Consider the following 15,378-nt stretch of genomic DNA (forward strand, 5'->3'; position numbering starts at 1 on the left):
GCATCAAAATGATCCCTCTACCAGAAAACTGCAAAGTAAATAAGAAAAAAATTTCACAGGTAAACATTTTAAGAAAATTTATCAATGAGACTTTATTCTCCCCCCATATTATAATATGTAATCAGGGCTACACACATTCTTATAAAATTCTGAAATGAAAAGCTTTATGATTCTTTCTAATAGCTTAACTTTACAGAAAACACAAAACCACACTGGCCCCTGCAGACAGCTGTAACCTCATAAAGAACACTGATAACATAGTCTTTACCTACAGTACTACTACCAGTCTACTAACATTTATAGCTACTGTTTATAGCACCAAGCATGGACAGGTCGATGAAAAACCTTTGTGACTGAACCAAATATTCACCTCAGACCTTTTCTTGAAGGAAGTTAAGAGAAAATATCATTTATAAAATAGGGACACTGAGGAAGGTGGCACTTGAAGCATTGTCCAAAGTAAGACAATGCAGTGCTGGACTAAACCAGGCTCCTTTCAACAACCAGGACACAGATCCCCTCAGAGTCCATGCTACCTTAGTCGGATGAGACATTCAGGCCCTCTTAATCTAGCAGCCTGCTTCCTACCCTTATTTCTGGTTAGTAGTTCTAAGGTAAATGACATTCATCCCAAACAGAGAGTTGAAAAATTTTGTACTTAGTAGATTATTACAACACAGAGATTTAAATACTAGTTAAATTAGACAGCAAGGTTCTCCACATGCCTGTGATGTCAACATTCCTCTTTATTTCATAGAAATTTGACTCAATGGTTATTCATTAATTAGCAATAATTAGATTATACAGATTAAATCGACTACAATGACAAGCTATAGTAAGTACTGTATTTTAACCGTTAGTTATTAAATTATCCAACTGTACTGTTTTAAAACTAAATGGGGTGGAAAACAGCGATCTTGAAATTTCTGTTCCTGAAATCTCTGCCCTAGTTTTCTCCCAAATATTACCTCAAAGAGTGCCAAATTTTTATCAAAATATTCATCTCCTTCTTCATAATTGGAATTGTTAAGATAAGCATTTCGAGCTTTCTTATGTCCATCATCTGGAAAAAAAAAGTAAATCAAGTTAGTTTCTCATTGGTACTGAAGAAGCATCAGCACCAAATAACTGCATGTTCCCCCTGTAATAACAGAACCCATTTTCATATTCAGATTTTCATATGAGAATGGCAGAACTCAATCAGCATTGCTTGAAGAATGTGACTCCCTCTTGAACAGGAGCAAAAGCAAATTTTTAAGAAGTAAACATGGGTCACTCCTTTTCTTAACAATATGAAGACCTCTGGAAACACTATTCGTTTAAGATCCTAGCCTATAGAGACCCTACTCTTAATGTCACCCAAATCTAGGATGAAAAAAAAAATCACTGAGTACCTGCTCAGTGTACAACACTGTGCTAGACAAGGGCTACTTTCCACACTGTTGCTGTAGATAATGGCAATAAAAGCCCTCTGCCTTCAGGGCTATCTGACCTTTTATAAATGACATTTTTGTACAAACATTTGCCACCTATCTTTTTATGTTAAACAAGGCACCCAACAAGAATTTGGTGAACCCGCTGTGAGGAAAAAAAAAAGGAGAGTGAGGTTGGGTTCCCTAAAACAGTAGAGTTTCTGTTGTTTGAGTGCTTTCTTAACTTTGGTTCTTTATTGTAAAAGTTACATAGTTCTAATTGTCTGGCAGAAGAGAAAGAGAGAAAAATTTTAAAATTGTGTAAATGTCATTAAAAACTAAGATTTTAGGGACCTCGTTGGTGGTACACCAACGCTTCCACTGTAGAGGGCACAGTGAAGTGTGGAAGCGTGGAAGATTCCACGCTTCCACTGTAGAGGGCACAGGCTCGATTCCTGGTCAGGGAACTAATATCCCAAATGCCGCGCGGTGCGGTCCAAAAAACCACCCCCCAAAACCCTAAGATTTTAAATATTGAAGAAACAGAGGTCAATACAAAAATTAAAGAAATTAATTTAAAGTCCTATAACCTTAAATATGTAAGATGAGCTTGGGAAATAGCCAACAAGCTATCAAAATAACTGAGTCATGTCAAAGGACAGAAGACCCAATCTGAAGGGGTTCCTACTGGCTAAAAATGGGATAATGTGAACATTAAAAATATATAATGCAATGAGGGCTTCCCTGGTGGCGCAGTGGTTGAGAGTCCGCCTGCCGATTCAGGGGACACGGGTTCGTGTCCCGGTCCGGGAAGATCCCACATGCTGGGGAGCGGCTAGGCCCGTGAGCCATGGCCGCTGAGCCTGCGCGTCCGGAGCCTGTGGCCACAGGAGAGGCCACAACAGTGAGAGGCCCGCGTACCGCAAAAAAAATATATATATATATATATATACGTGTATATATATATATATATATATATATATATATACACGTATATATATATATACATATATATATATATATATAATGCAATGAATTGAAATGCAAGTACTTGAAATATCCAAAATGGTATGTAAAAAAAACTAGTCCCCTTCGCAGAGTTGCTATATTTCACAGTAACCAGTTAAAGAAATTTTCTTCATTATAGAAACATTCTGGCGAATAAATGCAGATGGAATGATATAATTAGAAAAAATCACCAATTTTCAACCCCTAATAAAATAATGGTTATGAGCAGTGATCATCAATGGTTGCTAAAACCATTAGGTGAAAAGCTGAGGCATAACCCACTAATCAACCTGGAACCCACTGATCAACCTGGATCAATCTTAACATCACTAAAAGTGGGACAACACAACCTTCTAATGTAATACAATGAAAAATACACTGTGCAACTTATGATGTACTCTTACCCAAAGAATGGAAGCTGAATCTCACCAAGCCTCTAAATGTAACTACCAGTTCACAGAAAAAAAAAGGAGGAACATATTAAACATCACCACAAAGACGCAGTCATCAAATTCAGAATGTGGAAGATTCCACATGACAAATAATCTGATTTTGTCAACAAATAAATGGCATAAACGAAAACAGGAGAACTCATAAATTAAGAGACTTAAGATGACATACCAAATCAATTGCAAGGTGTGAAACTTCTTAGAATCCTGACTCAAACCAAACGTCAGGAAACAGTCAGAGGAATATGAATATGGACTGGTTATTTTTTTTTAAATGGGTAAGTAAAATCATATGATGTCTGGAATTTTCTTTAAAATATTCTGGGAAAAAATTTGGTGAGGGCTTGAAAACAGATCTGCAACATTGCTGAAGCTGGGTGGTGGGTTCACGGAGGTTTATTATGCTATTCTATTTACTTTTCTGTACCTCTGGAAATTCCCATAATTAAAAGTCATAAAAAGAAATGCAATTATTTTCCTCTCTAATGCTTCCAGAAAATTCTAAAGAGAATGACACAGCTAAAAATTATCACCACTTTTGAATAATTCATTTATTCAATTAATTCGATAAGTATTAAGTTGTCATATGTTGGGCACCACAACAGTAGACAAGGTAGTTAAAGACTGTACTTTCATTGTGCGTTTACTGAAGTCACAGAAGACAGAAAATAACTTAAAAAAAAGTGATAAGTTCTGTGAAGAAAATGAACCATGTACTGGGATAGATTATGAATGGGGATGGGAAGGACAGACAACTTTTGGTAAGATCTTTAGGGTGCTGGTAAGCAGGCTCTCCAGAATTAAAAAACATATATACTGATTTATAGTATTTGCCAATTTCTGTGGTGCAAATACTTACACATGCTAATTCAAACTACTAATGTGAAGTCACTGAACGTGGTTTTGGGAAGAGATGCACGCAATTGGCTCTCATGAGCTGGTACGAGCTAGCGGGCTGCAGCATACCCTTGGCACAGGGTGGTCAGGAAAAACCTGCTTTTCAGGCAGAGGGACATCAATTTTAAAAGATCCTAAAGCAGAAACAATCTTAATGGATTCATAAAACAAAATAGATAACATGGCTGAAATAGAACTAGGAAAGGACAGAGTGGTTGGAGAGATAGGAAGAAGTCAGATCATGTAGTTAGCAAATGGATGGCTCTTCCGAATCCATTTATTGAGTAGTCTCTCCTTTTGCCACCGACCTATTCTACATAACACCACCACCATGGGGGCTGGGGCCGGGGAGAGAGTGATGTGAGAGTGTGTTAATGTTATTTCCCTTACTGGGGGGGACAGGGGTATAGACATCATTTTTTCTTAAGTAAGGGATTAAAAAAGAAACAAAAAGTGGAAAAAACTGCAAACAACTTAGGGTGACAGAATAGTTCAAATATATCAATAATACCAATAATCATAATAAGGCAAACAGACAAGATTTACAAGTTAAAACATGAAGATTGACACACTGGATTAAACAACAAAATCCAGGCATATAGTGTTTACAAGAAACATAATATGCACACACAAAGGCTGAAAGTAAAGGAAAGAGATATATCAGGCAAATACTAACCAAAATAAAGCTGACACAGTTTTATTATTAGCAGATAAATTTTTCTTTGAGAAAAACTTTATTAGGGATTAGAGGATAACCATATAACAGAAGACTTAATTCACCAAGAAAGTATATAAATTTTAAACATACATCTATTGTTTATAGTTATCTCTTTCTGTGTAACAAATTACTCTTAAATTTAGTGGCTTAAACAACACATACTTATCATCTCAGTTAGTGGGAGGTAGGAATATGCGCATGGCTTAGCTGGGCCCTCTGCTTCAGTCTCCTGTCACGGCTGGGGTCTCATTGGAAGGCCTGGGGAAGATCCTCGTCCAACCTTACTTACATAGTTGGCAGGAATCCGTTTTTTCAGGCTGTTGGTCAAGGGCCTTTCTCAGTTCCTTGCCACATGGGACTTTCCATAGGGCAGCTTATAGCATGGCAGCTGGATTCCCTCAAAGTGAGCCATCAAAGAACCAGAGAGGGAGTACAAGACAGATGTCACAGTCTTTTTGTAATCTCATTTTGAAAGTGACATCACTTTTGCCATATTCTAATAATTAGAAGGAGTCCTAAAGTCCAGCCCTCACTCAAAGGAGAGAGGATTACACAGGGCATGAATACCAGGAAGAAAGGATCAACAGAGTCGGTCTAAAAGGCTGCCTAGGGAGTTCCCTGGCAGTCTAGTGGTTAGGATTTGGCACTTTCACTGGTGTGGCCTGGGTTCAATCCCTGGTCGGGGAACTGAGATCCTGCAAGCCGAGGCGCAGCCAAAAAAAAAAAAAAACGGCTGCCTACCATATCCACCCATCCATCCATTCATCAACCCACCAATCCATCCATGCCTCAAAATATTTGAGGCAAAAGGGACAGAATTATACCAAGAAATTAATAAATCTACCATCACACAGGGAGATTTTTAGCATACTTTTCTCAATAATTGATAGATGAAGCAGACAAAATAGCAAAGGTAAAGAAATCTGAATAACACAATGAATAACCTTGGCCTTAATGGAGATAGCATTCTGCATGCAAAATTAGAGACTATACATTTTAATCAAACATACGTGGAAATTTTACATATGGAAAGTTATCATGTACTAGATCTTAAAGACTGAACAAACTTCAAACAGGTATAATATAAGCCATGGTCTTGGTGTATAACAACGAGTTAGAATTTAATCACAAAAAGATACATTTAAAAACGTTGTGAATTTAGAAATTTAAAAAAACCCCACGCACTGCTTGACAATTCAAGGATCAAGGATTAAAATACTTAAAAACTGAATAACAATGAAAACACTACCTATTGAAACTTGTACGATGCAACAAAAGTAGCAGTTCAAAGGAAAGTCATTGCTTTAAAAGTTTACGTTAGCAAAGTAAAAAGAGTAAAAATTATATGAGGGCTTCCCTGGTGGCGCAGTGGTTGAGAGTCCGCCTGCCGATGCAGGGGACATGGGTTCGTGCCCCGGTCCGGGAGGATCCCACATGCCGCGGAGCGGCTGGGCCCGTGAGCCATGGCCGCTGAGCCTGCGTGTCTGGAGCCTGTGCTCCGCAACGGGAGAGGCCACAGCAGTGAGAGGCCCACGTACCACAAAACAAAACAAAACAAATTATATGAGCTATGTACCTATTTTAAGAGGCTAGAAAGGAGAATAAATCCTAAGACAATAGAAGGAAAAAGATTATGATAACTATACCAGCTGTCTTTTGGTTAAATGTCCTTTTCTGTCTCTCAACTTTCCATTTTTCCTGGGTCCTTATGCCTTAGGTGGATCTCTTGTAAACAGCAAGCAGCTGTGTTTTTAAAAATCTGACAATCTGTCTTTTTAATAGTCAAGTCTATCAACCTTAGCAATTGATATATACAGACTGAACTCTACCATCTTTTTATTTCTCTTTGGTTTTCTTTCTCTATGATTCATTCTCATTTTCTCTCTGGATTTTTTGGTTTGTTTTCCCTTATTCCATTTCTTGTCTCTCCTCTCTTGGAGTTTCCACACTCTATTTCTATTCTTTTAGTCAGTTCTAACTCTCTCCTCCTGACTTACATAATACTACTATCTGACGTTTCCAGGAGTCTTTTTTTTTTTTTTTAACTACACAAATAAGACACTGAAATTATTTCATACTGACAACACTGACTTGGGTCAAGGTCCACATTTACCATTTCATTTGTTCAATATTCTTTGTTACGTTTCAGAATACTAGTCTTCTGGGATCATTTTCCTTTTACTTGAAGTACATTCTTTAGAATTCCTTTAGAGGAGCGTTTCTCAAACTCAGTGCTGTGAAATTTCAGACAATATAATTATTTGTTGTGGGGGATTGTCCAGTGCATTTTAGGATGTTTAAGGGCATCCTTGGCCTCTAGTCACTAGATGCCAGTAGCATCTCCAATAGTGACAATCAAAAATGTCTCCAAACATTTCCAAATATCCCTTGGGGGACAAAATTGTCCCTAGTTGAAAACTAAGAGTTTAGAGCAAGTCTCACGGTAAAAAGCGTTGTTGGCTTTTACTTAACTACGATTGTCTGTATTTTCCCCTTAATCCCAAGTGTCTTGCTACCCACAATTCTAGGATAATAAAATTTTTGCAAATACTTTAAGACATTATTTGTTTTGTTATCTGTTTGTTGAGAATTCTATCTTTCTGTCGTTCCTTTGATGATCTGTTTTTTCTCTCTGCTGCTTTCAAGATCTTTTCTTAGGTGTCCTGCAGCTTCATTAAGATACGTCTAGGTGTAGTTTTCTTTTTGTTCACAAACACCCTTCACCTGTTTCTAATCTACTATTTAACTCCTTTTTTTTTTTTTTTTTTTGCATATGTGGGCCTCTCCCTGTTGTGGCCTCTCCCGTTGCGGAGCACAGGCTCTGGACGCACAGGCTCAGCAGCCATGGCTCATGGGCCTAGCCGCTCCGTGGCATGTGGGATCTTCCCGGACCAGGGCACGAACCCATGTCTCCTGCATCGGCAGGCGGACTCTCAGCAGGCGGACTCTCAACCACTGCACCACCAGGGAAGCCCAACTCCTTCTTATTTATTTATTTATTTATGGCTGCATTGGGTCTTCACTGCTGTGCGAGGTCTTTCTCTAGTTGCTGCAGTGGCTTCTCTTGCTGTGGAGCACGGGCTCTAGGAGTGTGGGCTTCAGTACTTGTGGCACGCAGGCTCAGTAGTTGTGGTTCACAGGCTCTAGAGCACAGGCTTAGTAGTTGTGGTGCACGGCTTAGTTGCTCCGCGGCATGTGGTATCTTCCCGGACCAGGGCTCGAACCCGTGTCCCCTGCATTGGCAGGCGGATTCTTAAACAGTGCGCCACCAGGGAAGCCCTTTTTTTTTTTTTAATGTAACCATACTTTTAATAAAATCCCACTGAACACCACCATGCATGACGCATTGTGTTAGAAGGTGAGACTATAACATGAAACAAGATGGTCTCTGCCCTCAAGAATCTTCCAGATGTGGGCAGGCACTAATTACCACAAATGTAGTGGCTTAAAGCAATATCCATCAACTTCCAGTCTCTGGTCTGGCATGTAAAGAGATTAGAAGTCTTCACTCTGTCCTAACCAGTAAAAAGCTGAACAAACTAATCATCAAATCTTCTTAAATCTAGCAGAGAATTGAGGTCACAGGGCAAACCGCTGAACCCAAAATTAGACAGATGGGCAGATACAGAGTCAAAACTTACTGGAGCAGAAACCTCTTTGGGAACCAATGCCTGGGTAGGATACTTTGCTGCCTGCCAGAAAAAAAGCTCTGGTTTTAAAATTCTCATGTGAGGGCTTCCCTGGTAGCTCAGTGGTTAAAGAATCCGCCTGCCAATGCAGGGGACACGGGTTCGAGCCCTGGTCCGGGAAGATCCCACATGCCGCAGAGCAACTAAGCCCGTGCGCCACAATTACTGAGCCTGTGCTCTACAGCCCGCGAGCCACAACGACTGAAGCCCACGTGCCACAACTACTGAAACCCGCGCGCCTAGACCCCGTGCTCTGCAACAAGAGAAGCCACCGCAATGAGAAGCCAGCGCACCGCAACGAAGAGCAGCCCCCGCTCGCCACAATTAGAGAAAGCCCTCGCACAGCAACAAAGACCCAATGCAGCCAAAAATAAATAAAACAAATTTATTAAAAAAAAAAACTCATGTGTTTCGGTTCAGATCACCGAAATAGTCACCATTAAAAGGCCAAACTATCTTTTAACATAATCTAATCATGGGAGTAAAATCCCTTAAAGTAACAGTTCTATAGGTTTGGTAGGAAACCTTGGGGCTGTTTTATAATTTCGCCTACCACAACCATGATGGCAGGCTGATAAGATACCTTGGTAAAGGGAGGTCTGGTGGCTTCCTTTGACTTCCTTAATAGTAGAGAGTACTGAGTTTGAGGAAAGAGGTTTTAGGATGAAGGAATTTGATTGATAGCGTTATGGGCTCAGCTGTCTGGGAATCAGAGCAGAGGAGGAGGAATTTGGTTTGAGGTTCTTTTGGGTAAACTGGGCAGAAAAACCACAGGTCAAGGGAGATAACAGGCTTAACTGAGGGACCACAGAATGTAGGCCAGAAATAGAAGACAGAGAAACCTGGAGTGAGGGAGAAGGGACAGGAGTTAACTTGCAGGGGCTACAATGGACGGAGAGATTCTCGTTAAAGCAGAAAGTGGAGAAAGGCTTTAGTAAGAGGTTAAACATTTAGATCAGTGGTTCTTCAGATCTGGTCCCCAAACTGACAGCATCAGCATCATTTGGGAGCTTGTTAGAAATGCAAATTCCACAGTCCATTCCAGAATTAGTACAATAAATCAGAAATTCTGAAACTAGGAGTAGGGCACGGGAATCTGTTTTAACTAGCACTCCAGGTCATTTTAATGCACCATAAGCTCAAGAATCATTGATATTATTCTTTCATATTGTAATAGAATATGTTTATCATGAATGGGACTCCAGCAGGAGAAAGAAAGTTCCTGGAAGGAGAATTTTCTGCTGCATGCTGAGCTAGAAATGCCAAGGATAAGTGTAAGGCACTGCCTGAATTAAAAGGACTTAGGGTTTTCAGGAAGAACAAGTCCTGGGCCGTTCCAGCCAATTGTTTTATTGAGATAAACTTTCCAAGGCCAAGACTAGGAGCTGTTACTGAGGAGAACTGGGAAGGAGTCAGCCTGGCCCACATCGGTTATTCTTTAAAGAGGGGGGAATCCAACCCCTAGGAAAAAAGGTAGGAAGTGGGGACAGTGAGTTCCTGGGACCCTGAGCGATGAAAACAGCAAGAGACCCTGGTGGAGAGGGAAGACACTTGCTCATGAGCAAAATCTGGCTCCACTTTGGCTCAGCAAGAACAGACGCCCTCTCCTAGCTGCAGGCACTATCCCAACCTGCTGAGCTGCCTCAGCTGCAGCAGTCAAAGCCAGTTCTCGTGTAGGCTGTGCTTAGCCAACAGGATGAGGACATATTTGGGGATGTGGGTAGCTGACCCAGTACAGTAATTCCTGTACCCTTATAAGTTTTCTGAATCAATTATTCTGGGAATAATAATAATCATGGGACAATGGCAATAAGCGCTAAGGAAGTTAAAGACATGATTGTTCATTGTTATTATAGGGTAGCCCTTCCCCCTAAAAAAATTCCACCAAACATGACAGGGATTTATGAACTCAAGACTTCTCTGTGCAGCAAAGACCAACATGCTTTACACTGCTGATTTAAAAAATGAAAAAACAATGCAGACAAATGTGTATGGTATGCTAGTATTTGTATTAAAAAAGAAAAAACATTTGCTTGTGATACACAAAACGTTTCTGTATGACTTCACAAGAAACTGGTAAAATGGATAGCCATTGGGAAAGGGAACTCAGTACCTGGGGAAGAGAAGAGGAAAGTTTTTCATGATTAAACCTTATATACCTTTTATAATTTTTTTTTTGACTGCACCTCATGGCTTGTAGGATCTCAGTTCCCTGACCAGGGATTGAACCTGGGCCACGGCGGTGAAAGCGCCGAGTCCTAACCACTGGACAGCCAAGGAATTCCCCTTATATACCTTTTAAATTTGGACCATGTAAGTATATTATTATGATTCAAAAATAAATGAGTATTTTTTAAATAAATAAAATAATGAGCTTTTATCCTTAGCAACAGAGGAAAGTCAAGCCTGAAATCTAAGGGCATTAAGTAGCCCCACCATGGAGGGTAGAAGCTGTGGCAGCAGCTGGAAGAGCTTCCTCAGAGATTCCCTTAGTCTGGCCACCCTGCCAGAGGCATTTCTAAGGAATCAGGACCCACAGTGATCTGCAGGGAGGAGAACAATGAGAAAAGCTTTCCAGCCTGAAATCAGCCGCTGTCCAGAGCTAGCACCTGGCAAGATACAACTCACTCTCCTGTAGCGGTCACATCTTTACTGGAAGGTAGGTGAGAATTCACACCTGTGACACCAAATCTCCTCCCCTCTTGGTATTTCTCTCTCCTCTTCCTCTCTGATTCCACAGTCCTCTGATCTTTGGCCACAGTGCTTGCTTTTTGGGAAGACAGTGTTGAACAAGTCAAGCTCTTGTCATTCTGAGTCTGAACTCTCATTTGACTTAGACTTATGCTTTCGTTTTTTCTTCTTTTTCTTATGCTTTCCTTTCTTCTTTTTCTTGTGTTTCTCTTTACATTCTGAGGAACTGGAGCTGCTCCCATCTTCATCTGATGTTGAATCCTCCAGTAACTGTTTTAACTGTTGTATCCTTACATTCTTTTCATGTCTTTTATTCTCTCGTATGATGTCATACATGGGATCTTCATGTGCTACTCTGAACTGTTCTAACTTTTGGTTGCCTTTGATTAAAAACAAAGGGCATTCTTTGTCGCCTGTTTGGTGACCATATCGTTTACAGCACCAACACTGCATGACTTTGACTTCTTTCCCCAGTGGCATCCGAAGTCCTTTGGTTGGTGCGTGAGTCACAAATTCCCTGGCATGTTCATTGCCTGGGACATCTGGTATACAGTCTTCTGGCTTAGTATCATCTTCCTTGATAAGCCCAGGAGGAGGTTTTTCATAAAAGGACTCCAGGTGCTTGAGCTGCTGCAGCCGCTGTGTGTCGTGCCGCCGCCGCTTCTGCTCTGGAGGCTCCCACGGCCGCCGCGCGCCCCCGGCCCCCGAGTCGTCGCACCCAGGCTGGGACGACATTGCGGCCCCGTGTGGGGCCGCGAAGCCTTCATTTTTAAAATATCAGCAACGATTTGTTTTCCTTCGCTTTAAACAGTCTTTCATTCCTGAGTACCATACTCATCTTCCTGCATCCTCCATCGATTTAGACGTTTAATAGTGTGATATCCCAGACTCAACAGCACGTCATCCCTCTCGAGGGTTACAGGAGGAAAGGAGGCCCAGCTTCAGCGTATTACTTCCCTGCTGTTCAGTAGCACTATATTATTGTTGCTATAAAAACCTGACTTTATAACCATCCTGCCCCATCCCACTGCCCGCTGGTCTAAGCCACCTCCTCACAGCTCTGGCTTCCCTTGCTGCAGCCCTGGAACCTCTATGTTTGGGGCTTCTCTAACTACCCTAACTTTCAGACACTTTGGTTCTGGAGGTTTCTGGCCCAAATTCCACTTGCTTGCTTGAATTTTGGGGGGTGTGGAGGGTGGAAGAATGTCCCTGGAGACTTTGCCTGCATTTATGAAACCAATGATGCCCTCCAGATTGTCTTACCCAGGGTCTACTTGTGGTGGTGTTTTGGAATGGGAGGGTCCAATAGAGCTTCTGGTCAATTAGGAAAGGTCAGGGTTTTCTAGGCAAGGAGCAGATCTCTCATCAGAAAGGCATGGATCAATTCTTGGTCTGAATATCTTGGAAATCATGCTGCTTCCGATGCACAGCTTTCAGAAGTCTGGGTCACTACTCTGACCCCAGGAAATCCCAAGTGGAATGGAAATTCTGGTTTCTGAATAGCAAATAACCTTTACTCTGCAAGAACTCAAAACCAAACCCATATCCTAGGGCTGTTTTAGAATTATCCAGAATCCTAAGATTCCTGTGGAGGATACCTACTGAGACTGGCCCAGTAATGCTTTGAATTAAACAGCCCACCAGATCACTACTGTGCTCCTTTTTTTTCTCATTTTACCAACCACATAATGCTGATATTATTGGGAAACTTACTGGTGTTTCACTGTACAATTCAAACAAAAACTGATAGGAGTGCCACTGGCTCTATTGAAAATTTCAGATTTCCATTTGCTATGGCATCCTTTGTTTGCAAGCTGAAAAAGGGTATACTAAATGTCTTGCTCTTTATAAGCATTTTATTGTTGTGGTGCTATTATTTCTATAATGTTGCTTTTTTTCAATTACCACTTACGCTACAACTTGGGCTTAGCTAAGATAAACCTCAGATTCCTCCCTTAGACTCCTGAGCTTGTCTAATGGCCTTTGTTGGTCTGAGCTAGGCAGAACAAGAGCAGTAAGTGTACTTAATCTCCTTTGGCACAGGTTTGGGTCTGAACTATGTGACTAAGTGAACATGAAAGGTTGTCTCAAATGTTATAAATTATGTTTTTGATTCTTAGTTTGAACCAAAAGCCAAATAAGAGGGCTACCCTGGTGGCACAGTGGTTAAGAATCCCGCCAATGCAGGGGACACAGGTTCAAGCCCTGGTCCGGGAAGATCTCACATGCCACGGAGCAGCTAAGCCCGTGCGCCACAACTGCTGAGCCTGTGCTCTAGAGCCCGTGACCCACAACTACTGAGCCCACGTGCCACAACTACTGAAGCCCGCGTGCCTAGAGCCCATGCTCTGCAACAAGAGAAGCCACCGCAATGAGAAGCCCACGTACTGCAATGAACAGTAGCCCCGCTCGCCGCAACTAGAGAAAGCCCACGTGCAGCAACAAAAACCCAATGCAACCAAAAATAAATAAATATATATATTAAAAAAAAAAGCCAAGTAAGAGGCACATGTTACAACTGGTTGCTGTATCTCTCAATTAAGTCTACTGCTTTCTCTTTTTCTTGGCAATTTATTTGTTGAAGAACCTATGTCATGTGTTCAGTAAAGTTTCTGATGGTCTCCATTTTAATGAGCATCCATGTAATGTTGTTTAACATGTTGCTCTGTTTTCTTCTATTTCCTATAAATTGGTAATTGGGTCTAGAGGCTTAACCACATTCAGTATTTTTATGGGGGAGGGAGGAAAACACCTTCAAAGTGGTATTTTGATCTTCCATCAGGAGGTACATGTCATCAGGTTGTCTTTCTTTTTGAGATGCTAGCAACTGTTGATGATTAATGCCTAGATTCATTAATTTATGGGGGGTTACAAAATGGTGATATTCTGTTATTCTTCCTTAATTTATTAGCTGAAATATTTTTATAAAGAGACATTCCCTCTAATTTACTATTTGGTTACCCATTGGTATAGTTAAAGACAAGATAAATACTTCATTCTTTCCTTTTAGACTGATTCTCAGAATAATAAATTGGTTCACTAGAATACTCCAATGGTGACCAGTTTTTTATGAACTCATGAATTTAAATACTGGATATGTTTCAAATCAAATCCTTTTTCTGCATCTATTAAGATAATTATATGATGTTTTTCCTTCAATATGTTAATATACTAAATTATATAAATTGATTTTTAATGATAAACCAACCATGTATTTTTAGCAGAAACCCAACTGGTCACAGGAGTAATTTTTAAAAATACAGTTGACTCCTGAATAATGCTGGGGGTTAATTGAAGTATAACTTATAGTTGACCCTCCGTATCTGAGGTTCCTCCTCTACATCCACAGGTTCAACCAACCAGGGACTGTACAGTACTGTAGGATTTACTATTGAAAAAAATACAAGTATAAGAGGACCAGTGAAGTTCAAACCCACATTGTAAGGGTCAACTGCATATTGCTTGATTCAAATTGCAAATATTTCATTTAGGATATTTGTATCTGTGTTCATAAGTAAAATTTGCCTATACTATTCTCATACTGTCATTGTTAAGTTTTGGTATCAAGGTTATGCAAGTCTCAAACTGAGTTGGGGAGTGTTTTCTTGTTTTTCTGTTCCTTGAGAGAAACTGTCAAGAGTGAAATGATTTTTCCTTGAATGTTTGGTAAAAATTGTAAAAAGGCCAGGACCCACTGTTCATTTGCTTGCTTGCTTTCTAAAATGTTTTAAATTGAAAATTATACACACGTACACACATAAAAGTTCATAAATCATAAGCCTACAGCTTAATTCTTTATCATGACTGAGTTTCACCCTTCTATACATCTCCTCAGCCTGACCCTGAGTTTTGCAAGAGATCTGATGAGTCAGTGGGAACAGTAGATATATTAAAATAACTTCACTCTGCTGACAGGAAAAGAAAAGCATTTAGAAGGTTTAAAAGATCCTATTATAAACTCCCTTCAGCAGGCAAGGCAACTGAAGCAGTTTTTCCACTACTGAGCCAAATTATCCTAAATGAGGTTTTTACAGAATCTGGCAAGATTTTAATTCAAGCTACCAAAGCTTTTTCTGAGGAACTATAAGATGATTAGAAAATATAACAAAAATTATCTTTCACTCTTTTGCAAACTCCATATTTTAAAAAATAAACCAGTAAGGGGAATTCCCTGGAGGTCCAGTGGTTAGGACTCCTCACGTTCATTGCTGAGGGCATGGGTTCAACCCCTGGTGGGGGAACTAAGATCCTGCAAGCAGCGTGGCGTGGCCAAAAATAAATAAATTAACTAAAAAATAAAATAAAAATAAACCAGTAAGGATTTTGAGGCTGTAGTTAAATGTACTTAGGATGGGAGACAGAGGATGGCAGTTATTAACAGCATGAGAAAAAAGAATATAATTTAACTTAATGAACCTAGGAGACAGACAGGGTAGCAGGATGAACTTACCTAAACTGGATAAATACCCAGGTTTATTTAAAATTGAATGCAATTGTAGGTTGCCAAATGAGAT

At 40.3% G+C, this 15,378-nt stretch overlaps 2 protein-coding genes across 3 annotated transcripts in view; both read right to left on the reverse strand.

Moving 5' to 3' along the window:
* The window catches only part of SLC12A6 (solute carrier family 12 member 6), an 88,045-nt gene that overhangs the window by 26,520 nt on the left and 46,147 nt on the right, over positions 1-15,378 (reverse strand). For both annotated transcript variants that reach the window (XM_082618130.1, XM_082618131.1), the window contains exon 3: positions 969-1,063. In XM_082618130.1, coding sequence (XP_082474256.1) covers positions 969-1,063 — 95 coding nt within the window. The remainder of the gene's footprint in view (positions 1-968; positions 1,064-15,378) is intronic.
* On the reverse strand, positions 10,526-12,132 carry LOC309802079 (retinitis pigmentosa 9 protein-like). The gene has a single exon (XM_082617317.1). It carries the CDS (start codon positions 11,597-11,599, stop codon positions 10,979-10,981), a length of 621 nt encoding a protein of 206 aa, XP_082473443.1. The 5' UTR covers positions 11,600-12,132; the 3' UTR covers positions 10,526-10,978.

Source organism: Mesoplodon mirus, assembly GCF_964341445.2.
Source record: "Mesoplodon mirus genome assembly, chromosome: 4".
In the NCBI taxonomy this organism is placed as follows: Eukaryota; Metazoa; Chordata; class Mammalia; order Artiodactyla; family Ziphiidae; genus Mesoplodon; species Mesoplodon mirus.